This window comes from Plectropomus leopardus, chromosome 13 (assembly GCF_026936395.1).
Source record: "Plectropomus leopardus strain MGB_pleo_1.0 chromosome 13, ASM2693639v1, whole genome shotgun sequence".
NCBI lineage: Eukaryota > Metazoa > Chordata > Actinopteri > Perciformes > Serranidae > Plectropomus > Plectropomus leopardus.
The window spans coordinates 13,945,766-13,973,568 of NC_142188.1; the positions used below are offsets into that span (position 1 = coordinate 13,945,766).

A 27,803-nucleotide genomic window follows, 5' to 3' on the forward strand; every position below is an offset into this window, starting at 1 on the left:
GAAAGCTTAATATTAGAGACGTCCTCCTTGATTGGGTGTATAAACTCTTTTTGCACCTTTCGGAATCTGGCTTTGGCTCTCGTTACCTCTGTCTGAGCACAATGTCTTATATTTTTTACTTTAGAAGCAGTGATGAACTTGAAGTTATGTACTTTTGAGCTAAATGTCTTGTCTAGTAAGTGTTTCGTGTTGCATAGCATAAAATATGTTGATTGTTCTTAGTGTTTTGAAAACTGCCGCAGTGTTGTAGAAAATACAGACACATTCTGTATCATGAGATGTGGTTCCACCTTCATAACTTTTTACAAATGGTTAAAAGTACTTACTGGTCCTTTCACGGTGTCCACAACAATGCCTGCTAGTAACTGAGATTTTGGTCCAGCTGTCATCAGGTCACCTCTGTGCTGCTCTTTTATCTGAACAAATGTATGCCACAACATCATATTAAACTTGGTCCAGGATTCTTTGACATTACATACAATATCTTAATATCATACTACTACACCTGCCAACATGGGGGGGGGGGGGTGCTTCTGTATACACTCAACAAAACAAATCATAGTAGAGCTGCAATGCTTAATTAAATAACCAATTAGCTGCCAACTATTTAATTGACCATTTCATAGTCTATTAACAGGTACGAGTACATTCTGAAAGGAAAAAAAACTCAAATATTATCATTTTCTTTTCTTTTTCTTCTTCCTCTTCTTCTTCTTCTTCTCCTATATGACAGTAAACTGAATATATTTGTGTTGTGGACAAAACTAGACATTTGAGACATCGTTTCAGGCTTTAGGAAACACTGATTGACATTTTTCACCATGTTATGACATATTAAAGGCCAAACAGCTTGATCGGTTAATCTAGAAAACTGACACATTAATCAACAATGTAAATAATCATTAGTTTCATCCCTTAGTGGCAGCAGAGTTCATCAGTCAATCAATCCATCAGCTATGTGATTGATGAATGTATGAAATGCTGCTACTGTATAGGGATTCTTGTCAGTAGAGCTGCAACAATAAGTTGGATAAATGTTAAGCTGGTCAACGAGAACATTTTTAACAACAATTTTGATGATCAGTTTTTAAGTAACATGTTCAACATTCGCTGACACCAACTTCTTAGATGGGAGCATGTAATGCTTTTCTTTTTCATATATGGCAGAAAACAGAGTATTTAGGGGTTCTGGATAACCAGTTTGGCAACATCAACTTGGCTTTGGGAAATTAGAATGGAGACTAAACATAATTGAGAAAATAAATGGCAGATTGATTGACTGATTGATTGAGAAAATTACTATTTGCAGCCCTACTTGTCAGAACATGTTAACCAGCATCAATTTATTGAAAAACAAGTCTTTAAGCACTGTCTATGCCACCTGAGCTTAAAGTGGTGTGTGAGTCTTTTAGTCTTTGTGCATTTTTAGTGTTAGAATGATAACATGCAGAGGCAATGTTGTGTGACCAATGTGATGATGTTTAACTGACCCTGTTCCTCTTATCCAAAACCTCTGTGGGATCAGTGTTGAGTGGGACAAACTGGTTTGGGTCCTCGATCTTTATTGGTGTGCCCATGCTATTGCCTGGCTCTGAAGATTTCATCCACTGAGACAAAAAAAGATATGTGAGTACAACCTGGAAAAGGAACTCAAATAATCTTTAAAACTTGTATTTATCAAATTGGCCACAAGAGGGCAGGCTTATACAAAGCAATGGTATCACCCGAGCTCACTATTCCCTTCAGAGGCCAGAACAGTCAGAACTAGATTATTAAATTTGTTTCAGGTTGACATGAAAATCAACACACCATGGTCTTGGTCCTGGGGCTGACATCCCCGCTGTGTGAATGTTCAGGAACATTGACCCGCAAGTAGCTGTTGGGCGAGTTGAGCCACCGGGTCCTTTCTCTCTGCTGTTTCTGCACCATAAACTTGAACGGGCTCCGCAGACCCAACTCATCGTCCTCTGGTGGCACAGCTGAAACTGTGGCGGGGATCTCCACGTCATTCTTAGAGCGGGGTTTTTCACGGACAATGGGGTTCCTGTAAGAGTAGCCTGTTCTGTATCCCTAGAAGGTCACACAAAGAGGAAACATAATTCCAACATACTTACTTGACAGTTTTCCTTTGCCAGAGGTGAAATTGTTTGCTGAATTTTGCACTGTCTTTCCCCACAATACATTTGATAAGAAAAATCAACTACAAAAGACACACAATTCAAAGGACGCGCAGGCCACCCAAGATCCACTTACACAATGCCTCTAAATATTTAAACAACGCTGTATATACAAACAGCATTTTTGCAGATGTGCCCAGTTTCAGAGAGAAAAGATAAAACTTTGGTTTAAAGCTGTGTGTTGTTAACAATACATCAAAGACGATAGAGACAACTAGACAACCGATGGGAATGCGCAGCGGGTGCAGAGTGCAGTCTAAAGCCAGCAATACAGCAGTACAATCAAAATCAAAATTGGCGTTTTTTCGCAGGCAGATGACAGGTTTGCCACTAAAAATGGTCCCAGCTTTGGGCTTTGATCGCCACAGTGTGAGCAAGCCATCATTTATTCACAGTAGCGTTCACTGCCATCCAAAGTACAGTTTCCCAAAATTGTGATTAGCAGCACTTTTGGGATGTACAGGCTTGATTAACACATACATTACTCTGATTAAAGTGGAAAGCACCTGGTCAGAATCTGTTACCACCTTTCAAGTAGCCCAGATTACAGAAGAAATTCTGGTAATTAAGTTAAACATGCACAGAGATTGTCCAACTGGAGCCTCTGGCATGGACAGACAGACCTCCTGTTGCAGTGAGTGTACTGGCATTTGCACCCAGCACCATGTTCAACAGTCTTGGAGAAAACGCCAAATCTGATTTCCAAACTGAGTACACTAGAGTCCTTACACTAAGTGATTGTGTGGTCTGTGCGGCTGCGACTGCCCACAGCACGCCTCACCATCTGGAAGCTATGATTGAGTGGGGTGGGCGGGCTATGATCACACAGAGCTAACACAGCTGCAGCCCACTCCATCCACAGTTGTTAGCGAGAAGCCCACTCAAACAGACACAGTCTGACATTCTCTGTGTCCACAGAACATGTCAGGGACCGGTTATTAGCGGTGTGGCTGGAATAGCAAGGTTTAAATTGCCAGCAGAGCAGAACAGCACAGAAATCTTTAAGGTGAAACAAAACCAGTGGACCTCATTTTGGCCACAGACAAAAAACATAACAATAAATAACTGCAGCGACAGCTACCATCAGACACTAGAATCCAATTACACAACTGTTTTTAGATAAGATGGACAAAAAAAGCATCTATTTTCATTGCGTTCTCTAATCAGACTCTTCCTGAGGAAGCGCCTAAGACAGGAAACTCAAAGCATCATGGGTAGAAGGCACAGGTCAGAGATCACTCACCAGGTTGTCCAGCATCCTCATGAGGGACTCTAGCTCGGCCTCGCCCACTTTCCACTTGACCTCATTGTCCATCACATGCCCAGCAGCGGCCACTCCCTGGGTCTTGGGTTTAAACTTCTCTCTATCCAGAAGCACAAGGTCGCCCACGCCTGAACATCTCAAAACATTCACCTAAACAGAGGCAACAAGATTATTGTAGTATACAAAACTGTAGAGTTAAAAGACAAATTATTATTCTGTGATAGTTTTCCCTCATGCATTAATTATAATTCTGCAATGTCAAAACTTGCTTAGAGAGAGACCATTAATTTCACAACATTAAATATTTTCTCCTCTAAGATTGAGTAGGATTTTCATTCTAAAAGAATGTAATTATATGTCAACTGGGCTGTCAATATCTGTCAGAAACAATAGAAAAACAAATACAGTCCAGACACAGCAGGCTGATGAAAAAAAAACAACCCAACTGCCTCCCCGACACAAAGCAACAGGAGTTTCACAAAAACACTGCAGGGTTTCACCTGGCTTTGACTGTGAACGGTGCTCTCTAGCACATATTTGACTGAGCTTTGTTCAAACATTCTGTATGTTAGACATCAGTTTTTCGCCCTTTTCCGGCACTGCAGTAATACTTAACTATCTGCAACCAAGTCTGACTCATTCGTCGAAGAAATGAGAAAGACTGCAAGAGGTGAAATGGGAAAAATTATATAAGTTATCCATGTGCATGTGGTTCGCTTCTAAATGTGTAAAAGTGTATCAAGGCCACATTTAAGTTAAGAAATTGCTCTGACTTGAATATTACAATTACATGTCATTACCAGGCAGAGGTGACATGGAGAACAGAAATCAAGCTTTTTTTCTTTTTTTTTTTTTACCTGGATTTCACAAGCCTGCTGTGAGTGGTACACATAGTGAAAAGCCTCCTCTACTGTTTCTCCCAAAGCAAGCAGCCCATGGTTCCTCAGGATCATCACCTGAAAAACAGGAAACACCATGATCACCATGATACACTGAACAAATCAAGCTAAGCTAATACAATGCATATGCTAATTGCAATTACATTAATTATTATGTGCATAAATTAGCAAATATTTCCTTATCAACATACACGACACATGTAGCATTGACACAATCTCTGCTGATACAATCTGCCATGTATGCAAATGAGTAAGGCTGAATTTGTGCAGGGTTCTTACAGACAAGTGCGAAAAGTACTTTTTTGCAAGCCCTCATTTTGTTTTCTCCTCAACCATCGGATGTAAGAAAATGTTGCAAATTCTTAAATGGAGCAAACATGCTACCAAGGCCAACAATCAATGTACTATTTATTAAATGCTGCTTATTTATTTATTGATTGATTTATTTCTTAAGATAATTTTTGGGACTTTTTGCCTTTTATTTGATAGGACAGTGTATAAGTGTCAAAGAGGGAAGAGAGTCATGACATGTCAAAACATGTCTAGTATAAGACAATTGTTCTCCCTGTGGTCCTTGTGAGTTATGGAACTGAATTTTGTACTTTTGCTGAATAGGATAACTATTCAGTCATGTTTTATGTGAGTTTCTTTAATCAAACAAACTGTCCAACACTCTACAGAAACTCAACCAAGTGGCACACAGACACCCCATCACCACCTAATGTGTTGGAGGTGTAACTGCAGTGTTACGCAGACAAACCATTGCACGAGCATAATCGCTTTCGCATGTCTAGTGCCTACTTACAAATGTAAATCAGCGATGATATGCTTATTTGCTTTCTGTTAAAAAGTTGGATGAGCGGATCGATGCCACTCTTATATCTGTCTGTTTTATATAAGGGTGCAGCCAACAGCCGATCAGCTTAGCATAGCATAAAGACTGGTAGCTATAACCAGCTCTAAAGTTCACAACTTAACACATTCTTTCTTGTTTGTTTAAGATGTACAAAAAGTGTAAAAAATTTCTTTTCATCAGTCATAGCTGGTTACCTGGCAACCTAACGGTGATGACAAGACCCCAGAGGTTACTGCATTCAACCAACTAACAGTTAGGCACAAAAAAACCTAAAATGGACACTTTAAATTTTTTTTTTTTCAAAAATGGACAGAGCAGGGCTAGCTCTACTTCCCGCTTCTCCAAGTCTTTATGCTAAACTTATGATCTCCTGACTTTAGCTTCATATTTAGCAGACAGGTAAGAGAAGAGTATTAATTTTACTTTCAGCAATCAAAGTGAATAGGGTATTTCCTAAAATGTTGAGATATTTTATTAAAAGGTGTTTATAATATTGTAATATATGTCCTATTTGTGCATATACATGTTAGGCAAATTGAGTGGTAAAACAATAAAGAAAAAAAATGCTTCAAATTCAAAGTGATTTGTAAAAAGAGTTATACTCTATGCACATGTATCACTTCATTAACATTTACCAACCAACAGGTACAGATAATCTGACATTAAACTAGTCGTGCATCCAGTATATTATAATAAGTCATGACTGGTTAAAAGCCCGCTCTGTCCCATGAGAAAGTGAGCCTGTCACTAATAGAGTCCCTTGGTTTGACAGTACCTTGGCAGTCGGGCCCAGAGCTTTCTGAAACTCCACCTTCTCTTCTTTATTATCCAGGCTGCCATGGTAACCAAAGCAGCTCACGTCTCCCAGAAGCAAAGCCTCCTGGGAAATGGGCAGGATTCCACATTTCATCGAGGACACCTGTTAACAAGGGATAAAAGCAAGTAAGACTGTGATGCACCAACATATAAATAGAGGCACATTTTTTGCTATAAGGCACAAATAAAACTTTACACAGCGATGTTAATCATGTGCTGTGCATTTTACAGCCCAGCTTCAAAGGAAATGGTAAAAGCGTGTTACAGGGGCTGCATCTAAAATAAGTAGTAGGGGGCTGCTTTTAACTCAGCCTTTTCCTCTGGTGCAAAACAAGCATTTAACAGCAGCTTAGATTAAGATGAAGCTCATTTAATATCGGCCTGGAGCGCACTCACAGCAGCTGTGGCGGGGGTATGTATGTGGATGATGCATCTCACATCAGGGCGCATTGAGTAAATGGCAGAATGAGGAGCAAACCCAAAGAGGTCGATGCCCATATCAGTCGAACCCTGGTCCACCACTTCACCAATTATGTTTACTTTCACCTACAGATGGCAGAAGAAAAGAAGAACAAGCTTATTATTATTTCGGAACATGACGAATAATCACTTTATATACTAAACCTGTAGGTAATTACATACAGTATGGCTGAACCATTAAAGGCACCCTGTGGAGTTTTCTTGTAAACAAACAAAGCTGTGTTTACATTAATTAATTTTTAACAAAGACGCATTGTGTTTATCCTTGAGGCCTGACAAAGCGTTGCATGTTATTCTCTCCTCCTAAAACATTTGCAATGCTGTTGTTTTGTAATATAAATGTACTTTTTAACCCTCATTGTTTACATCAATGTTTGCTAGCTAGCTAGCTTGCAGTCTCATTCTTCCCTGAATTTTGCTAGCACATTATTATGTGTATTGCATCACCCACATAATTGTGTTTGTGCTTGTGGATCCTTGTGCCAGTGCATGTCATACAAACAAAATAGGGACCATAGACCAAATTGCCTACGGTGAAACTTGTAGTCAAAAACTCCAGAGTGCCTTTAACGCTCAATTACTTTTCATCACATATCTTCTATTCATGTGACACTGCACAAACTTAAATGTTGATACAATTTTATTCATAGTAAATGCTGATACTCCAAACAGCCCGTCAAATATTTACACATCCCATGGACTGTTTTACAGTTGTAATGTGCATCATTATTGTTTACGAAAGGGCGTGCACCCTAAATGGCACTGAAGTGTAGCAGAGTGCAATACCTTGTCAATCTATCCATGACCATTGACCACCAAAGATCATGAATGCAACCTAAACAAACTGACTGTGACGATTGCCATTCACTCTTAATATCCTAAAAAAAAATTAAATCACTGTCTACTTCATTGTAAACTACCTTGATTAACTGCAAAATTTTCAGTGTAATCAGAATACATATTACAAGAGATATATGTTAAGCAGTTGATGGACGCACTGTTTTTGTATTATTAGGATAATCTGTAAAAGCTAAGTTGGTTTACATTTCAGGGGTGCTGTTAGGGCCTACCTAAATGCTTCAATGCTTTGATTGTTGCCTTGGTAATCAACGTAAGAATCAGTCTTTGAATGCTTTGTTTTTTGTTATGTTTTTTCACCAGTTAACTTGTGGAGTAAACTGAAAGATGGTGGCCAGTGTCCTCAGTGTAGTCATCAAACCCCACTTCAAGCAAGTATATTGGCTGTCTGACATGGAAAAGGAAAAGGTGAGACGAATTGCAGACAGTTATCTGCAGTTGGCAGCTGCAGTACAGTACTTGCTTTTTTTGTGACACTGGCAGAAATCAGCATGTTGGCCAATTCCAATATTTCAATTTAAAACCAGTATTTGCGAAACTGATGACCTGCTGACATTGTTGTGCATCCCTACCAAAAATGGTGGTTGGGACGGTACAGCCCTAGTGCTTGTATTTAATAAAGCAAAATTAAGTAAAGTTAGGAGTCCAATTGGAATCATGCTGGTGAACATGTCCTTCAGTACAACACTTCTTATTTTTGGAAAGACAAAAATGACAACTTACAACAGAAAAAAAGAAACTTCATTAGCAATTATTAAGTATGTTATCTAGAAAGCTGTAGGAACTCTGTAGGAAAAGGTCTGTCAGATATAATGTATGTTGAAAACACACATTTGGTATTACCACCTGGCCATTCCCATTAGAATAAAACCACTAATATTTCGTACTGCATTTTCACAACCTATTCCCCACTTAAAATATAAAGGTATTAATTTAGTGGATTAGCAATGACATTATTTGCGATTTCACCAAATAAACTTAAATTGTGCTCTATATTTTGTCCAATGCATGTTGTTAAGTTCCATGATAAAGCACAGACATCGTGCTTACCAAATTTGCTGCCGTCACTTCAGCAAAAGACAGACCTCGTGGACTGATAAGGACATGGTCCTGTTCTTTACTGACACGCACCTGAAAAACAAAATAACATATAATTAAAACTCAAAACTTAGATAGATTACAATGAAATTAATAACACGAGAAAGACATTCTGAAATGCCTGTTTGGACCTTACGATGACTAAGCAGGACTTTTTTCCCAAATAAATATATTCCTGTTAGGGTCAAAAAGCCTGTTAAAAAGTACCAACACCACAAGAGACCAAATCTCTACTCTTAAAAAGTTTTAAAAGCCGGGTTAACAGCTACTCAGAACAAGGAGAACCATTTCCCGGATTCAAGGGTACAGGAAACTCTGAACCACAAAGGAAAAATCTCTTCACTCTGGAAAAACTCAAAAATCGGTGTGTGGGTTGATAAAACTGACTTTCTAGGCTTTGTCTTTAGGGAGAATCTGAGCTTCATATCTTGACATCGCAGGTGTTCATCACATATTTCAGTTTGAGTTCTTGCTGTTGGGGAGCTGTACATATTCACAAATCTGACTTTTCCAAGCCATAAATAATATATGGGCTCTGAAAATAAAGAGGTATTCCCCTTTAAGCCTCCCAGTGCCCAGAAAACACAAGGCTTGCATAAAAATACACAAAGCTTGTGCAGCATACATAAGCAGAGGTGCACTGGAGCGGCAAGAAGTTGTGATGTTGTACTCACAGTAATGTAGGAGCTTGTAAAACGAGCCCAGCTGAAGAGGTCAACAAGCCTGTAGAGGCTGGCCAGCCTGCAGCGACTCTGTTTCTCCCCTTTGGCAAAGGAGGGGGACTCAATGCCATACAAGTCATTGACTGGAGTCACCATCCCAACGCCTGCCACAAGACACAACATAAGTAGTAACTTGTAATGAATTAGAAACATTAAATTTGCATTTTCCCCAAACATCTACAAAGATCTTTACATGGTTTTCTTGCACAGTATAAAGTTAAAACATCCCAGTGAACTTGAGTCTCTACAGCTGAAGCTTAAAAAAAGGCCTTTCTCAGAATTCCCATCAAAAAACTGAAGGGTATTTTTGGGTTGTAACACCATATAAGGCCATTTAATGATACAGGACGCTATCTTTTACAGCCACTTTAGCTTTTAAAAGGGCAGGTCTGCCTGTGTGACCTCACAGTCATTTCCTACAGTGACATTTTCCTAAACATTTGCAGCCCCGATAGTCAGACTTTTAGTTCCACAGTGCTCTATGACCTCCCAAGAAACATAAGGCAAAAAGGTTAGGCTAACATCATTAGCCTTGCAAACTGCTGTAAGTTATTACCAAGACTGGTCATGAGGGCTGCTTAATAGACACACTGACAATGAAGAGTGCTGTCAACAGCTTTCTGCCTTCTCTGCTGTTTCAGGGTTGCTCAGTGTCACAAGAGTCTGGCGATTCAGCCTCTGACAATGAAGATATTCAGCTTGCATAATGCACACAGAGTATACACACACTGAATGACAATCAAGCCCGGATGCAGATAGAGGTAGACATTCACACTCACACACACACACACACACACACACACACACAAACACACATAGAAACACACTCACTGATGGGTGAAGTCAAGGGGCCAGCCCCTCCCACAGTGCTGGCCATGACCAGGTCAGCAATCTGTCTCAGAGCCAGGAGACCTGTAGGGTTGTTGCCCTTCGTCATCTGGTCCTGAATCAGCCCTTCTAACTCATCTTTAAACACCTGTAGACAAAAAAAGAAAGTTTTTTTCAAAGCTCAACTAACCTACACTCCTTTTCCAAAATTATCACATGTACACATTTTTTTAAATGGGAAAACCTTAAAAATATAGGTGATAGACTGCTTTCCCATGGCCAGTAGACCAGGGCTGTGTACATAGCTCTGTGGCAGAAGATCCTACCTTTCTGTGTGTGTTTTTTTCTGGTGCATCATGTTCAACATCATGAACAGGCCAGAAAATGGGTTAGTAAACAGTAGAAAGCAGCATGGAAGCCAGTGAAAATGTTACAGAGGTGACATCTTTTTTTATTTCTCTTACTTATTCAGTCTCTTTCTCAAACTCGGTACACACTAATTTGGACCCATGTTTGAGTTTTGCTTGAGAGGAGATGGATGGTAATTTGTGACAGCCTGTCATAGAATCTCATTGGCAAAGGGACTAAAATCTGCGTGTTCACCAAGGTGTTGTGTTTCCATCAAAACCAATCAAAGCCAGATCTTATAAATACCCATAACTACGAGTGTGAATGCCTATTGTAACCTTTCCCATTACTTTTAAAAGACAGATGTTAGCCGGTGTTAGTGGGGTTTTTTGTGCAATGGAAAAGGTGCTGTAGCAGCACTACATTATACACAACCTAACTTGAACTTCATTCCAACACAACAATGTGTCAGGGCACACAGCATGCTTGTAACATCAGTACACAAATCACTAAAGGCCACTAGAAACCTCTTTGTATGTCCATGAAAAGGGCTTGACAAGGAGCAGGGGGGTATTGCATTAAAACATCACAATCAATTTTTGCCTTCAGGAGTAGCCTGTGAGTCTTAAAACAGCACTTTCTTTTCTTCCTGTGTGCTGCAACTAAGCTCCAGCATTCTGCGTCATCCAACCACGGTTCCCATGGTGATGAGATGAGCTCCACTTGTTGGGCCTGTTATGCAATCGCAGATGAGTGTGGGCTCGTCTTATTTCCATGCACTTCATTGGCATGTGTTTATTGCGCCTCCTTGTACTTCATCTAACCAGACTGCACTGCTGTTTCTGAGACATTATCATACTATATTGCATATTCTATAAAAGCATTGTATAGGCTATGAAGCATACAAAGTTATGGATGCTTAGAAATATGAAACACATTGAATATAAATTAATATTGCGTCGCTTTGCCAGTTTCATGTTCCAGTGTCGCCGCAATGCTCTTCTTCCAGACCCCTAGATGGCCGCCTTGTCATAAAATAGTTATATATTGCGTCCTTTGTTTGCTGATGCTAGTCACTGAAACATGCTTTAAATATAATAGGAGACTACACATTGTTTATATTTCAGAATCAGGTCTTTATTTGATCAATTAAATTTCATGTTTGATCAAAGATTAACTTGTTGATGTCCGACCATCAATTCAAAACCTAAATATCTTCAATTTAATGTTGTGCAAAACAAAGACAGGCAGCAAATATTCACATCTAAGAAGCTTAAACCAGAGAATGTTTAGCATTTTTGCTTAAAAGATTAATATAAAGATAAATCAAATATCAAAATTTTTGCCTTTTATGTTAATATCCCATCGATTGGCTAATCATTTAATCAACTTGTTGATTCAGCACAAGCTTAAAACACAGATATTGTGTATATTAAGTATTTATGAAGTTTCTTAGTACATCCCGACCAGGGGTGTGCCATATCATATCATTCACAATAATACTGGTATAATTTTTCACATAATAACAAAAATTCTTGGCATAATAGCGTCAGAAAATAGTATACTGCATCAACAAACTTAGTTGAAAGTGAAAATTCTACCTGCCAGGGGCATTTTCAGTTATGTGGAATCAGTTCTTACTGGATATTTTAAGGCAAACTACATTTATGCTGACATATAAAACTATAACACTTATTTTGTTGCAATTGTATATTCTTTAAATACGTAATAAAATATCCTGAGTATTATTGTCATATCGTCAAGAATATCATTATCGCAAAAATACCCTGAAATATCTCTATATTATTTTATGGCCACATCACCCACTCGTAATGTTGACTCTCCTCTGCATTTAAAAATAATGGGCTAGGACACATAATCTGTAATAACACTGATAAAACACCAAAGAGATGTAACCTGATGTCACTGTTCAAACAGGCATACAGAGGGAAGTTTGTCTGCAACAGTACATTTCATTATAACTGCAGAGTAAACTCGCAGCTTAAATCCACATCTGAGTGCAGCAGAGTGCATGACATGACATTCACATAAACAAGAAGAAAACAATGCATTTCAGTCAGTCTCGAGTGAAGGTATGGTTTGACTCTCTGGCTCTCTTTTATTACTCATACACACACAGAAGGCTGTGTGTGTAGGAGGGCACTTATACAGAGCTGCTGGGGGCTACATACCGGACTCTGCAGGATCTGGGTGACCCTCTTCTTCTGCTCCATCATGTTAAAGTCCTGCCTCAGGTCAGGCGACATGTTCCTGCTGCGGAGGTACTCTGGGTCATTCTCGTCTATGCGGTTGAGGTAGCGCTCCTTGGGGTCGTTGGTGTTCAGGGACAGGGTGAGAGACCCTGCCGTCTGCCTCACATCCACCAAACTCATGTCTTCACTGCACGGCCTCCTACACTTCCTCAGGGATCTGCAAGAGAGGATGGAGCATCGCAGCTCACTTCACATTCAGGCTGTCAAGGCAACAAAGTGTTGTTTTAACAGAAAAGATACTGTATGGGTGCTTTGGTGACTCATGTAATTACAGGGATGGAGACAAAAAGCGAGGAGGACATTGTTATATGATTGATGCTGCTGTGAAAGTACAGAGCTGTTGATGTGCAAAAAGGATGAGTTAGTCACTGCTGCTGGGAACATAATGCAAGTATAGTACAGCTCAATGATGCAGCAATGAATGTGAACATCTTACACTCACAGAACCAACAGCTCCCATTCTCACCAGCACTTATTTTCTCTCACTTTGCAGGATTTGGTGGAAAATGTCAATGTCTCTTTCTTTTCTACACAGATTGAGACCAACTCATAAAGTGTGAAAGCAGAAAGAAGTCACTTCTACCGACCAGCCAGCAGCCATAAAGCATGTCAACAGTCAACAAAGGTAGGCCCCATGTAAATTAAGCAACTTTGAATAGCAGTTAGCACCTCCAATGCTGCCGTGGTACCTGGATGTGGGGGTGGAGGGGTACAGGAGGTTCAGCCAGAGCTACATTAACTTACATAGGCCTGCATATGAAATAGTTTCAATACACCAAATCAAACTTTTAGCGCTGGTTGAGCAGCAGAGCACTCGGTGCACGGCGTCATATTACAACTTTAAACCATTAATTACACGAAAAGTAACGCGGAGTGGTGATAATATAGCAGCTCCAGCTACACTTTGAGACCTGAGCAGGCTCCATAAACACAAAGCAAACCCACGAGGACAAACGTGTTAGTGTAAGTTGAAAATTACCTGAAACAAAGTGCTCAGCTCGTAAATTATCTGGCTCCGGACGATGTGATGTCGAATTCCTCCGACAGAAGCCCCAAAAATGAGGATAAACCAGGCGGATGTTATTCCCGAATTGGATACATTGTGGGAAAAGAGCGCAACTTGGTGCTGCTACAGTATCCAGACAGAGCAGACTGCCCGCTGCGGGTGAGTACTAGTGAGATGAAGAAGAGTGAAGAGTGGCTGCATGGAGGAGGATGTGGGTGTGTTTGTGTGGGAAAAAGGAAAAGTGACCATGTGACTTTACTTATCCACCCACCAGGCCTTATGTATGCAGCGGGACAAAAGAATGGCCACTCAGGATCAGTTCAGCTCTGTAGGGCTCTTCTTTACAGCCTTACTGTAGCTTTCCAACACAGGCTTGTCATTTTTTTGCGACCTTATTTCTGTGGTATTGCCTCATCTCTTGTGGTATCCCTAATATCCCACAAGGAACTTGTTATAAGTTACTGCAGTTTGAAGCAGAGTTTGTGATTTTTTTTTTATTCTCCTCTCTCTGTCTCTGTCTGTGCAATTCATTAACTCCTACCACCTCATTTCATAAATAACTGAGGCTCCTGTGTTACCACAGCCCCTCAGTAGAGTTTTTCATCAAAGCTATATGGCCCAGCCATAACAAAACAGAACAACTTCAAAGCCAGAACAAGTGCTTTCCTCAAAAAGTGAGTGCCTCCACCAGAAAAAGTTTTCCAAAATATAGGATGTTTGCTCTCAGAAAGCAATGAAACGCAGATGTTCTCTCGAGGAAGAAAGACTATTTCTGATTCTTTTATTTGCATTACATTTAATCCCAGGTCTACAAACACAATGTATTTGCATTACATTTATGTGCCAAATACAATAATACATACGATCGTGGATGGACTACTTAATGGGCTTATTTGGCAGGTTGCAAAATGTCACTCCAGTACCCCTTTTTCACCAACATGGAAATGGTTCTGTTCCAGTTCTTGCTCCAAATTTTAAAATGATAATCTTGGCCAAAATGAATTGGTTCAGAACCCAAAAAGTTGCTTCTCATTTAGCAGGTTTTGGGTCAAACCATGACATCAGTGGGCTTGTGATATTTTTAAGACGGGAAAGAGATGATGGAGAAGGCAACAATGGAGAAGTCAAGTGAGAAATCACCAGTGCAACAGAACTGTGCAGTGGTCTCATGAACAGCCAGTCTATGCTTTTTGGATAAAAAGAAATATCTGTAATAACAGAACAAAAGTTTGCAGATTATCAACAGGCCTACAAGAAATCTGCGCCTGCAGAATTCTGATGACACGTCCACTACTTTAAAAAACAAAACAAAACATCATTAGTGAATATTTTCCATCAAGCAAAAAACATTCTGCCAAATTACTCAGATTTTCATTCTGGATCACTGGAAACTGAGACACAAATCCAAAGAGAGATGCGTAACAACTACAAAGAGACACAAAAAGAGGCTAAACAACCATAGAGTCTGTGTCTTGCTCCTATGTTGGCAAAGAAGTGGGGCCTTCTGCATGTCTGTGCCCAGGGGCCCATTGTCTCATAATCCGCCCATGCATATGATTTGAATTAATTTGCTATGTGCATCACATTGAACTATATCAGACATACATTTATCCACCACTTGGTTACCTTAAAGTAAGATATCATCACTGAATGTACTGGCTTTGCTTTCCTGGAAGTCATATAGCACATAAGTTCATATAGTAATGATAATATAGCGATAATAACACCAGCTACAGAAAACACTTGCACACTGCTTTCCTTCAAGTGAATTGAATTGCCTCTCTTACTGTAAACGTGAAATAAGATCAAGATTAAAGCGCATGTGAAGCAGTGCAGATTTATTCTGCTAAGACAGCAGAGGTCCCTCTGCTCTTCCCGCCACCTCTTTACTTTTCTCTGCCTTGCTTTTCAGTCTCTCCATAGAATATATTGTAGTAATATTCAAATGCAGCTCTGGAATCTCTAATTTTCTCAGCACCCTGTGCCTGCCAGCCCACAGAGTTATTACCCCTTTAATCACGCACAATCAGACACACTCACACAAATATCTAGGTTTTGGGAGTAAGAGAGAGAAGGATTGGGTCACTGACTGATACAACAATGCCAGGAAACAGAGTGGAGTCTAGGAGGCGGAGCAGATATGTGGACATATGGGTTGATGTAATGAAAAGCAGACCTTTCTCACTCCAGAGCTGTGTGAACCCTCAAACCCTGAAACCCTGCCTCCCTGTTTTCTGGCAGAGCTCCCACTGAAACCACATACAAGCTTAAATGTCTGCACACGCACACGCACTAAACACACATACAACATCCTCCCACCCGCCTGCCCCCGCATTCTTGCTGACTATTTGAACTTTTCAGCGGGGGCAGTCTATCTCGGAAGCATTGACCAGATGTCAGGTGTTATTAGTCGACGTCTCATTCATACAGATTGCTGCTGAGGATAATGATGTCCGCAGATAAAAGCACACCTTTGTCTTGTCACAAACCAGCTCTTCTACTGGAAGTGCAGACACACATATGCAGTCTGGATCTGCAGTGAAACCTGTGAGAGAGACATCAGTACAGAGAAAAATGAGCAGGATCGTGTTGTGGTTGAACTTTGCTCGAGCTTAAGAAAGAAGTCTGGCACTGTGGCAGGCAGAGCATGTTGCACTGAGAAAGTGGGGATGTATGAAGCAACCTTTTGACCTACATATTTTCTCTTTCATAGTTTGGTCTCATCTCAGCCGCTCATGAGTTTTGTGGAGGTTAATGTCAGCTCTGGATGTGCTTTATCTGGTTTGCCTGAAAAGCTGAGGGATCTTCATCCTTTGGCAGATACACGATTTAGCCTACAGGATGTTCAGTAAGGGTATATAGGGGGAATGTAAAGGAGTCCACAGAAGGCTCATTATACAGGGTGCACTGTTAATGTTACTAATTGGTAAAGTAACATTAATAATGTATCCGCGTGCATGAAATGCATATGGCAAATAAATTGAAAGCTCTGAAATTATTCATTAGTGGAAAACAGGACCATTAAAAACAATTTAAGTTTTTTTTATTTTTCATAACACTGCATCAGTTGTTTTATTTAACAACAACAACATTGTATTATGATTGTACTTAGTGATTTAGTATGCTCTTCTGTAAAGTTGAGGGAATTTTAAGAGATGTGGTCTCGCTCAAAATAATCTCTATAAACAGATATATTCATATTAATGCAGAATTTCAAGGCAAAGGGGCATTTTTTGCATTCAGAAGCATCTGATTTCCATTTGTAGTCGAAGTAGTTTTGACCAATCATGTCTGAGTCAATAAGACTAGAAAAGCACTACACAAATGCAGTAAACTTACCATTTACCATTTAGCGTGGAAACAGTCGGTGTGAAAACACACTAGCTAGCTTGGCAGTGTATCAATAATTTATTGATAAAGTAATATGTGACTTAATATTGTTTTAGATTTTGAAAATCCTAATATTGTAAGTGCTTTCATTTCCTTTTGTAAAGGCTGCATCACAGTAAAGTGATGTAATTTTCTGAACTTACCAGACTATTTTAACTGTTATTATTTGCCTTTATCTTCTTAGTCATTATATCCACAATACTGATTATTAATATCCAAAATCCTATTGTGTAAGTATTTTGTGAAAGCACCAAGGGTCAGCCGTACAGAATTGTTACAATATCAATAATAATGTATTTGTTCAAAAATATTGCGTTACTCCATTTTCTCCACATCTCAACCCCCGCAAAATGACTTGTTTCACCAGTGGGATTTAATCTGTTCAGTTGAATAACATTTGGAAAGTCTAGAAGAGCTACACAATTTGATCACTTTATCCCCATCCGAGTTGGTGGAACGCTAAACTGGAAGCAGCTGGCTCAGCAGAAGTCCCCAGTGCACCTGCTCTATGGGCCACGCAGTGCATAATTAATGGATAATTGCTGATCATCCAGGTAATTTTATACACAGCATTTGAACTTTATTGGCTTTATGCCGCACTGAGCAACTTTTATAGGAATGAATGGGGCCTGCCTCCAATGCTGTATCCAGTTGCCTCTCCCTTTATGCAGCCGTGGCTTCACTAAATCTCCCAAAATTGTGTCTGTTGCCCCCAGAGGCTTATCATTGTCAGGCCAATTGCCAAGTGGTTTGGTGATTAAGCGTCAGATACAGTATCTTGACTTCTAGTTTCCAGTATGGGTCAAACTCCAAAAATGCTGGATCCCACACTTCCTATGATGCAATAGTTTTAATCGCCATCCCTGCCTGGTAAACATACATCTTTAAACCCTATGCCCCCACTGCGAAACATAGACTTTGTAAACTTATAACATTAGCTGTTCAATGCCCAAGATTAGATAACCCTAATGACATCACCATGACACCATCTGGGTTATTTTCTCAAATTTGACATAATCTCTATTGGAGCCAGTAAGACATTATACAAATGTTTTCACAGGCTGAGTAGTAATCCTTGCGACATACAAACTTTTTGTGTGAAACTGGTGAAATTCCAGTCAAAATATTTTATTTTTTTTTACTTTTCCTATAATTTTCTTAAGTCTACCTTTAAGTCTGTGATAATTGGGTTAGGTTGGCACAGAAATCATTGCAGGCTCTATACAGAACTCAACACTCCTTTTTCATGCCTCATTTTTCTCCATGTTTCCTTTATAGCTCTTGACAGTTTTATACTCAGGTCATTAATAATAGTTTCAACACATTATAACTGATGATTTGTATTAATACCGGATTACATAAAACCAGGCTTTTGGTGACAGTGTTTTGGTTCATTGGATATTATTATAATGACTCAGGTAAATCAAATAAACTTTGTTCCTGCTGTAAAAATCTAGGAATGAAAAGAAACTCTTTCTATTGAATCTGCAGTCTTGTCTCAGGCTGACAGACGATGGTCTAAATTCAGCCTGTACTCTCAGGTTGTCACCAAAGTGCTGCAGGACAAGAATAAGACATACCAGAGCCTCCTTTCGGTGGAGTTTTGTTATTTGACACATGCAAAATAGGCAAAGAAGACCTTTTTGCAGTTAAAATCCTCATCAAGGTCTGTTGACACCACTGAGAAAGTACTGCAAACATTCAGAGCAACAGATGCACATTTTATCATGATTGATGTGAAGCAGAAAAAAAGGACAACTTTGACTCAGCCCTGTTCCCAGCATGGTTGCCATGGTAACCAATGCTTATGTTGTCTCCTGTCTGAGGCTGAATTAGAAGAAGAGTGAATGGCTGCCAGATAACGTCCACTTTTACAGACAAGAGGCTGTTATCTGCAAAATGCATGAAAAAAACAACTTGAGCAGAACTCCAGCAGTTCATGGAAATACAATAAGGAGAAGCAAATATAACATGAGTTATTCTGCCTCCTTGACTGATTGTTCTTCCTTGTAATTAGAGCACAAGGGAAAGGGTCATTGTATTCTCCCATTAACCAAAGGCGTTCTGTATTGATTTCCTAGAAGATTGAAATCACAACCATTTCCCTTCCAACTACAGACATCTTTGAAATATTGGCCATAACCCTTTCAGAGTTTTTCCAGCACACTCTCTGACAACCATTTCTGGTAATTATACTTGGGCCATAGCTGCGCACCTTTTTTGATCAACTCAGCCTGACCCCTGACATTGAGTGCAAGCTATATAATACCGATTGGTTGGAGCCATATGGCAGCATGGTAATCTAGGAAGCCTGATTTTTGTTTCCAGATCCAGATATTTAAGTATAATTTCACCAGTAATCTTCCTAACACACCTGCACATTGTCCGACCTCAATGACCTGAATGTGATCAAGAGTGAATGCACTCATGCAATGAAGTCAAATGATGCAGGTTAAACAGCAGCAAGCAAGCAATAAAACTAACGTAAAGCGAACCTTCGGCTATGCCTAGATAATGCAAATTCCAGGACTCATGGCTCACCAAAGACTGGCTTGTTTAAGACCTGCAGGGCATTCATAAGGCAGAAGTTATTATATACATTTGGGGGGAACTCCCCCAGTCTATATATGCTTAAAATGTCTCCCAGCTATACGTTGATAAAAAAAAAATAACCTTGCAGTGCTGTCCAAAATATGATTGTAATGTAATTACAAGCTTAAATAAACTTACCAAGTGCCATAATTATTAGGCTCTAGTATTACAATGTATTGCATTTCTGTATGTTCATTTATTGCATATTTGCATAGAATACTATATAGATGTACATGATTTTTATAAATATTATTATATAAAAGGAATTTGCTTTTAAATTTGCATTTGAACACCCATGGCTATAGCTTTGTCCGATGCAGAGTGCAGCAAATCAATAAAAGTTTAAAGCGACTTTGAAAAGCCATGCCACTGGAACATCACATGGGACAGCATGCTGCAAGTTAACAATAATTAACCTTGTGCATGTCTAAAACAATGCCACCTTGGGTCCTTCAATTTAAAGGAATAGAGCGTGGAACGCCCTTTAAAAGTCTTTGAATTTGATGATGAAATAGGTGTGGGAACCCTGTGTTCAGACTGCTTTCTTTTCGAAAGATACTGTGTTACTTGATGGGTATTTGGATGATTTAATGACACAGAGCATCATGTAAACATCCATAATATCACAAAGTCTATTTCTAAAACACAATCAAAGATACCTGAACATAGAGAGATGTTGCTGCATCTCCTTGACTGGAAAATAAGAGCTTCTCTACTGTAGTTTTCCAGGAATACTGTACATTAAAATACATTTGCATTAAACCAAACTTGCACAGCTTGCAAGCTTTTGCATCACCTAACAGGGAAGGTTGGAGAGAGAAGAGAACTCGTACCACAGAGTTTTTTATTTCTGCTACAAAACAATGGCATTGTTTTGATATCTTCACACAGAATATATCACTGCACAACTTGCTAAAAATGGTCCTGCTACACTCCCACAGCAGGGTGGGTGGCAACAACAGAGCACACTTTGAACCTGAAACAATTTACATTGTTACAGTTGGATCGGTGCCTTCACAGCTTTTGGGTGTAGAACCGCATCGGGACACACATACACGCACGTAATCTTGCACACACTTTGCAGTGGTGTGGAAAGAGACAGACTTTGTTTACCTAAGTGGAGGAGCTGGCTGTAGTCCCTACTGTGGTTGTCTTTGGATGGCCTCCATGTTGGAGATGTAGTGGTTAGTGTGTGGTTCACTTTACTCAGTGCTGAGGTAGCGGTCTGGCTAGCAGAGTCCTCATATGTTGTCACGTTGTAACCAGCACTCTGGGAAAATGAAGTGTTTATTTTCAATTAAGTAATGCTGTAAATTTCTTGCAGACCACTAACATCTATGCAAAAAAAAAGATATTTACTTCAAACTGGAAAATATCCAAATTTAGTGTAGTAAAAGAACACAATTTATTGTAAAATTCACTGAGCGAGGAGCTGATGATGACATCATAAAAATTAATCTAACAAAAAATTCATAAAATGAAAACTGTAAAAAAAAACACAAACAGGAACAATCCATTGCACGGGTAAAAGGGTTTGGTTCATGACCCGCCTTTTCAGTTTTATGGCTGTCTATAACTCACATCACCAGGCGTGCATATTATGAAATCCTGTTTCTGCCCCAGCCCTACATCTAAAGTCAACAAATGCTTGTTCAGAGTAATGTTTCTGGAGGGTGACATTAATTGAAAGCAGCTGTATGAAGCCTCGGCAGCTGGAGTTGACAGAGTAGCTGCAGACAGGCCAGTTTATAAATGATCTACTATAATGTTAAAGTCAGAAAAGGCTGTAAAATGAGATACAATCAAGTCCAAAAAAAGTAAATACCCACGAACCATACAGTGTACATCATCGCTTAATATTTTGAAAGTATCATTAGGATCCATGATACTTTTTTTCTTATAGACCATGAAGCAGTTATACTCAATTTACAGCCAATGTTCCAAATCTGGCCCCCTTTAGGATGCTGGTTGTACCCCCAACCATTTTCTAATTCATGATAAAAAATGAAGTGATCACACTGAGAACTGTCTATGTACTTTTAGAATACATAAGGTGTCAGTGGAGGATTCCCCTGCACCCAACATAAGAGGTCCTACCTAAGCCCTTACTGTCCTAAAATCTTAGAAGCCTCCTAAATTCCTAGAAATGTCCTAAAATCCTAGAAACATTTTGAAATACAGCAAACATCCTAAAATCCTAGAAATGTCCAAAACTCCTAGAAATGTCCTCAAACCCGAGAAATGCCCTGAAATCCTAGAAATGTCCTGACATACTAGAATCGTCCTAAGATCCGAGAAATTTCTTAAAATTCTAGAAGTCCTAAAATCCGAGAAATGTCCTAAATCCGCGAAACGTTCTAAAATCCTAGGAATGTCCTAAAATCCAAGATGTGTCCTAAAATCCTATAAATGCGCTGAAATCTTAGAATTGTCCTAAAATCCTAGAAATGTGCTAAAATCTGAGAATTGTCCTTAAATCCTAGAAAGTCCCTAAAATCCTAGAAATGTCCTGAAATATTAGAAACGTCCTGAAACATCTCTGAGAAACATGAATGTGGCTGCTGTAACTGGCCCCTGACCTCCTGTCATTTCGCAAAAATGGCCCTCAAGCAAAGCTATTGGAGCATCCCTGCAATAAAGTGTCCTTTATCTGCTATCAGTGCATTGAAAATAACCTCTTATTCTCCCAAAGCTTCAAAGCTCACAGATCACAGAACTGAACCGTGCCACATAACCCATCTGCTTTGTTCTTTGCTTCATCGAACGCCTGCATCAATGGGTAAAAAGGCAAAAAGAATTCAACTTACAGCGCTGGGCGTTTTTACAGTTATCCTGCAGGAGAATTCTTCAGGTTTTACTTCAGACTCCCACGATTCCAGCAGTTGCTAGCTGTTTACATTATCACTTTGAAGAGGGTCATCTGGTTTCCCAGAAGAGAGGCAACTGCTGCTTTGCCTCTGATCTCCTGAACTCCCTCGGCTCCTCTGTGACGGCGGCTGCCTATTCTCACAGGAAAGCAAGGAAACTTGACAGAGGAGGTTCTGGAGAACGAGCTTTCAGATGGGACTGGACTGAAAAAAAGGGAAAAAGGGAGGGACAAGCTTCCACCCCCAACATATATATCTATATATACTTAATCTTTCCTTGCTATGATGCTGGCTTATTTCCTTAAATCACTTCAAAACTAGATTTTTTTTAAAGAAATAAATCTTTCATTGAGCAGGAATTACTCGCAAATCTGTTTCTAACCACAAATGGAGGAAAACTGCAGCATTCTCCTGCCAGGCATATATTTCCTCTGCATATTGAGCGTGCTTCATGTTTCTAAATATCGCTGTCGAGGAGGACATTGCACACAGTGAAAGCTTGCCCACTATCACCTCCTCCCACATACTCTCCAACAGTGAGTGAGTAGGATGTGCTGCTCTCCCTCTTTACTGCACCTCCTGAATACATCATGCATCTGAAGAGGCAGGCTAGTGCTGTGGAGATGGTATAAAATGCTGTAGGCACCGAGTTACCTTGTGACGTGTATATCAACAATTCAACAATGATGACAAATGATCAAAGAGTGTATGTGGGTGGGATGTGCGCCCATGATAGGTCAATCTGTGTGCAGCTTGTCTTATCAAAATCACAAGAGCACTTAAAATTGCATCAAGAAACATCAAGACAGTAAAATATGTTACATTTGTAGGCAGATTTCAGCTCAGAAAGAGTCTGCTGTGATTTCTATAATATGATATCTATAATATTTATGTTCCAGATTTTTCCCATCTAATGAAAATCCAGATGTTTGGAAGAGAAACCAACAGGAAACTGTCAGCTGATGATTTTATTTGAGTTGGCAGCAGCTGATGAGTTAAATTTAGATGTTTCTCTTTTCCTCCCCACTACGCAGTTGTTGTTGTTTTTGCACAGGCTGATAAAACATTCATTTCCTGAGCTTTCTGCAGCCACAGAACCACACCCACTCAACCAAAAAGTGCACCCAGCAGGGTCAAAGGTCACAAACAGACAAAGACAAGTAATTAAAATAAACATCTAAATGCTCAGACACTTCCTCCCTGCAGCTATAACTTTGAACTATAATTGCACTTTTTTGCCATACCAACACACACATACACTCAGAGAAAGTTTCTTAAGTGATGCCATGTCTGGTAAAACTTGTCAAACAATATTCCTACACTACACTGCCATCTAGTGAGGACTCTGCAAACATAATGACAGTAAAAGATGCCACCTCTCCTCCTGTGTCTCCCCCTGTCACAAATGCTCTTGTGCTCTATCTCTCATTCCGTTGTTGGACAGCCTGAACCAGTTATCTGGAAAATCAAGAAAATAAGAAGCTCGGGGCAGTGGAGGCAGGGGACATCACTCTGTGGCTGGTAGCTTTGGGCTGTGAGGTTTCGTGCTTCAGATTTGGGTAAAACATACTTCATTTTGATTCTGTGAGAGGCGTCAGTCAGATATTTGTGGTGTTGACATGCTGGGGAAAGTGGTTTCAATTTAAGACTCTTGTATTACTAGATTAATGAGAAAACAAGACCAGAAATGAAAAATATAGCAAAACATCACTAAAAATAGTTTATATTCAAATGTGACATGGATCTATTAGATTCTTATAAAAAGCTATTGAAAAGTATAATAAATTATACATATCAGAGGTCAAAGAAGTCCATCCTACAGCTGCATTTTGCAGAGAAATTCAAAAGATGTCTTGTAGTCTAAATTTTTCATAGCAAATGGCTTTTTTGCCCCCACAGCAACCCTTACCCGAATATCAGATTCATGGGTATTTAAGCATAAACATGACTTCAATATATGGAGGATCATCTCCAGGTCAAAGAGAAAAGGGGTGACATGATCACAAAAATTGGCTACAACAGGATGTCTAACAGCAAATGAGGGAACATGTCAGGTATTTTGATGTAACAGATGTGACAAAAGACAAAAATAACTCATGTGACATAGACTGTTATATAAGCTCAGCGAATGACTTTGAAATGCATGAATGAAACTAATGAGCAGCAATGAGCTGAACTTTTCAAGGAGTTATTAAGATTGGATCAAATACATTTTTTGGTTAAGACTTGCATCCAGTTCCTAGATGTGAATCCTACAAAGCAATAAGTAAAAAACAGATTTAGCGCTCTTGACAAGAATATTGTATGTGGTTCAATGAGGTATTCATCACTGACAACAAGCCGGGGCAGGCGATGAAACTAAAGAGGAGTCAAAAGAGCAGCACAAGTTATGAGATTTTTCAGCAGATATTTCACAGAGGAAAGCATTTGTACTGGTGACTGCGACGTGTCAGAAGCGCTGGCATCAAATGTGAGCATCACCTCAAAACATGTTACCAATCACACACACCTTTGAAAGGCTGATATGAGTAACGCATCACCTTAATCTAGCAGTGGAAGGATGATCATCTGATGGCTTTGGCAGAGATAGTCTGGGACAAATGAGCTGCCTCTTGTCAGGAAGACACGCTGGAGATGAGAGTTTCTTGAGCTGCTTTCATGTAGGCAACAACATGAGCATGCACCAGTGTTTGACTCTGCTGCTGTTACTTATCACAGAGCCCAACAGTTTTGTAAATAAATCAAAGCTTCTCCCTTGGGGCTACAGGGCTGTGGTCTTTGTATTCAAGAGTCTTTGCAGCGTGCCATTCTTGTGTTGTGCTCTTGTCATTCAAGATGTTCTCTTTGGTCATTTACAACACCGGCTCCTTCGACGGAAACATACAGATAGGATGAAAATGTTAATCAGACTCCCCTCATTGACTGGCTGGACCGCTCTTGGCTCCCTGCACCCACTAACCAGAGCTCAGTGCGTGCCCCGCTCACCACAGAGCAAGAGAAGAATGGCTCTGATCTAAAAGGCAAAGCTCCAACTGGGGTTTCACTTTATGTTGGAAGGGTAGGGTGCTGTCAGACCATATTCCCAAGTACTTGAAGAGGCTGTCTTGGGCACAAAGCAATTAACTGTTGTTGTGGTTGTGATGGAGCCAACTGGGATGCACTGTTGCCTTAATTATAGATGGATTTTGTCCTTTATTGATGTTATCATAACCGATAGCTTAATTCGCAGCTTTCATTTTCTATAATTTCTGCTGTGCATATTATGTTAACACAATATCTGGGAAAAAATGGAAAAAAGCTATTCACTCCTATAATGGGATTCATTAGCTGTGTGCGCCAGGTAATTTGCCTGACAACAGACAGTACTATAGCATTAATATCTGAATGGTAGAGGACTCACTCCTAAAATGACCCTAGGTAGCTTAATGGCTGTTGCAGATATAGTGTAATTTCCTTCTGCAGCACCATAATACGGACAAAAATAGCCCCTTTCTTTAAACAATTATGCCTCTGTCATCCCAAACAATGCCAATGGACTCAGACAGGTTCACTCAGGAGGACATGAGGCACTTCTTCTAACTCTAGCACTCCGGCTTAGTCCGTCGTTGAATTACCCCCAACGCTGCGACACAGATTGCTAAAGCCAGCTAGTTTGAGGAGCCACAATATCTCCTTAGGTGACTCCGAACCTTAATTACCCCAGGAACAGAGGCATAGATGGATATCTAAGACAGCGTCTCACAGAGTACTGCGCTGCCTCAGAATCCCTGTAAGGCAATTACTACTTCTGCAAAGAATCAGGAGGCAAGGGTAAAGAAAGGAAAGCAAACTTCATTAAAATGAAAAGCATTAAAAGCATATCCCCTCCTGTGATCATCATTTTCTTGTCCTGCAGTTCCCTAAACCTGGCAGAAGCCCAGACTCATAGAAGCTTCAGACTGGAGTAGTATCAAACTGAGAGGGACTTTAAGACAGCAAAGCTCCGCCAGAACCTGCACGTTCACACAGCTCCACTCAAAGACATCATTCCTGTCGCGTCATTCGTAACCTAAATTGACTCCTCAGCTCTGCAAACATACCCTAGGCATTTGGAATCAAGCCTCAATCTGCCTTAAATTCATAGTTATGGATTAAAAACAATAAATGTCTAATGGTGGAAATCCCAAATCTGGAGCACGACCAAAATGTAATCAATTGTTCTTTGGCTCAAGGCCTACCTGCCCAACTAATATCATGTAAATCCATTCATACATTTTGAGATGTTTGGTAAAACATAATAACTAAGAGGCAAAGACATAACCTTGTTAGTGTAGGTAATAAGAGAAGCAGTTTGCGATAAATATTTAACACACGCAGAGAAACTTTCTATATTTTCTAGGTCAGTGAATGGTTTCTAACATTGGGTTTTAAAACATAATTATTTTCTAGTTATTTCTAGTTGAATAACAAGGGAACATGTCATTAAAAGTTACTTTCACTGACTTTTAATGACTGAGATGATGATGTGGATGATCACTCCTCTGAGAGCTGTAATACTTTGATATGCCATATAAGTTAGGCGTAAGAGCGATACAAGAACTTTCTAATATGAAACAATGTCAAGATGGAATTTAATGCTTGGATGTGTGAAGCAGGTTTTCTCAGACAGCTCAATTTGTTACCTTTTTATTGTCCCCAGGGTGCTCAATTATTTGTTTGATCTTCCTGGGCTTTTTCAAAGGAACGAAAGTATTTCTGATGTGAAATACCACGCTGAGTTTTTCACATAACACACCTGGTCATTTGGATTCATATCTTGGAGATCAAAAACTGTTTTCGACATTGTTTTAGCTGAAACAAAGAGAATATTTTAGACTTGTTTGCAGCACAGTGTCCTCTCAACACCCACGTTTTGAATAAAGACATGTCTCCCTCTTACATTAGGTGTTCCTGCAGAGGCAATTACTAAAAAAACTTAAGCGCATTTGTCTTCTGGTTATTTTCTCTCCGAGATCCTTGAGGAGAGTGTTCAGACTGTTCAACTACAATGTGTGGCGGCAGCACATGTTCAACTCGCTCCTGAACTTGATCCCCTGGTGGCTCTTGATGTTGTTATCATCAGATACTCGAGAGTTTTCATCGTGCAAGAAGACATTATATGACTGTAGCAGAACCATTTGGCTCTGGGTTGTGTTTAGTGAGGAGGGGACACGGACACAAATGGCTTGTCTAACCTTTTATTCAATGCTGTCTTTGTGGCCCCTCATCAGACTGGTACTTTTCAAGGAGCCATAATCATGGCAACATTTTTCACTGTTGGGTGTCAAGTGGGGACAACCGTTAAGAAAGT

The 27,803-nt window shown here is 39.8% G+C and overlaps 1 protein-coding gene across 3 annotated transcripts in view; it reads right to left on the bottom strand.

Annotated features, from left to right (window-relative positions):
* Positions 1-22,817, bottom strand: part of add3b (adducin 3 (gamma) b) — a 28,477-nt gene extending 5,660 nt beyond the window's left edge. Inside the window, exons 1-13 of one of the 3 annotated variants that reach the window (XM_042501977.2) lie at positions 22,415-22,817; positions 20,721-20,877; positions 12,539-12,776; positions 10,002-10,146; positions 9,123-9,274; positions 8,401-8,481; positions 6,409-6,558; positions 5,972-6,115; positions 4,299-4,397; positions 3,421-3,591; positions 1,810-2,070; positions 1,491-1,607; positions 327-416 (exon numbers count right to left, since the gene is read on the bottom strand). In XM_042501977.2, coding sequence (XP_042357911.2) covers positions 327-416; positions 1,491-1,607; positions 1,810-2,070; positions 3,421-3,591; positions 4,299-4,397; positions 5,972-6,115; positions 6,409-6,558; positions 8,401-8,481; positions 9,123-9,274; positions 10,002-10,146; positions 12,539-12,739 — 1,611 coding nt within the window. In that variant the 5' untranslated portion in view covers positions 12,740-12,776; positions 20,721-20,877; positions 22,415-22,817. Of the gene's footprint in view, positions 1-326; positions 417-1,490; positions 1,608-1,809; positions 2,071-3,420; positions 3,592-4,298; positions 4,398-5,971; positions 6,116-6,408; positions 6,559-8,400; positions 8,482-9,122; positions 9,275-10,001; positions 10,147-12,538; positions 12,777-13,598; positions 13,833-20,720; positions 20,878-22,414 lie in introns of those variants that run through there. The other 2 variants (XM_042501976.2, XM_042501975.2) reach the window with 2 other exon arrangements.
* Positions 22,818-27,803: the final 4,986 nt, after the last annotated feature.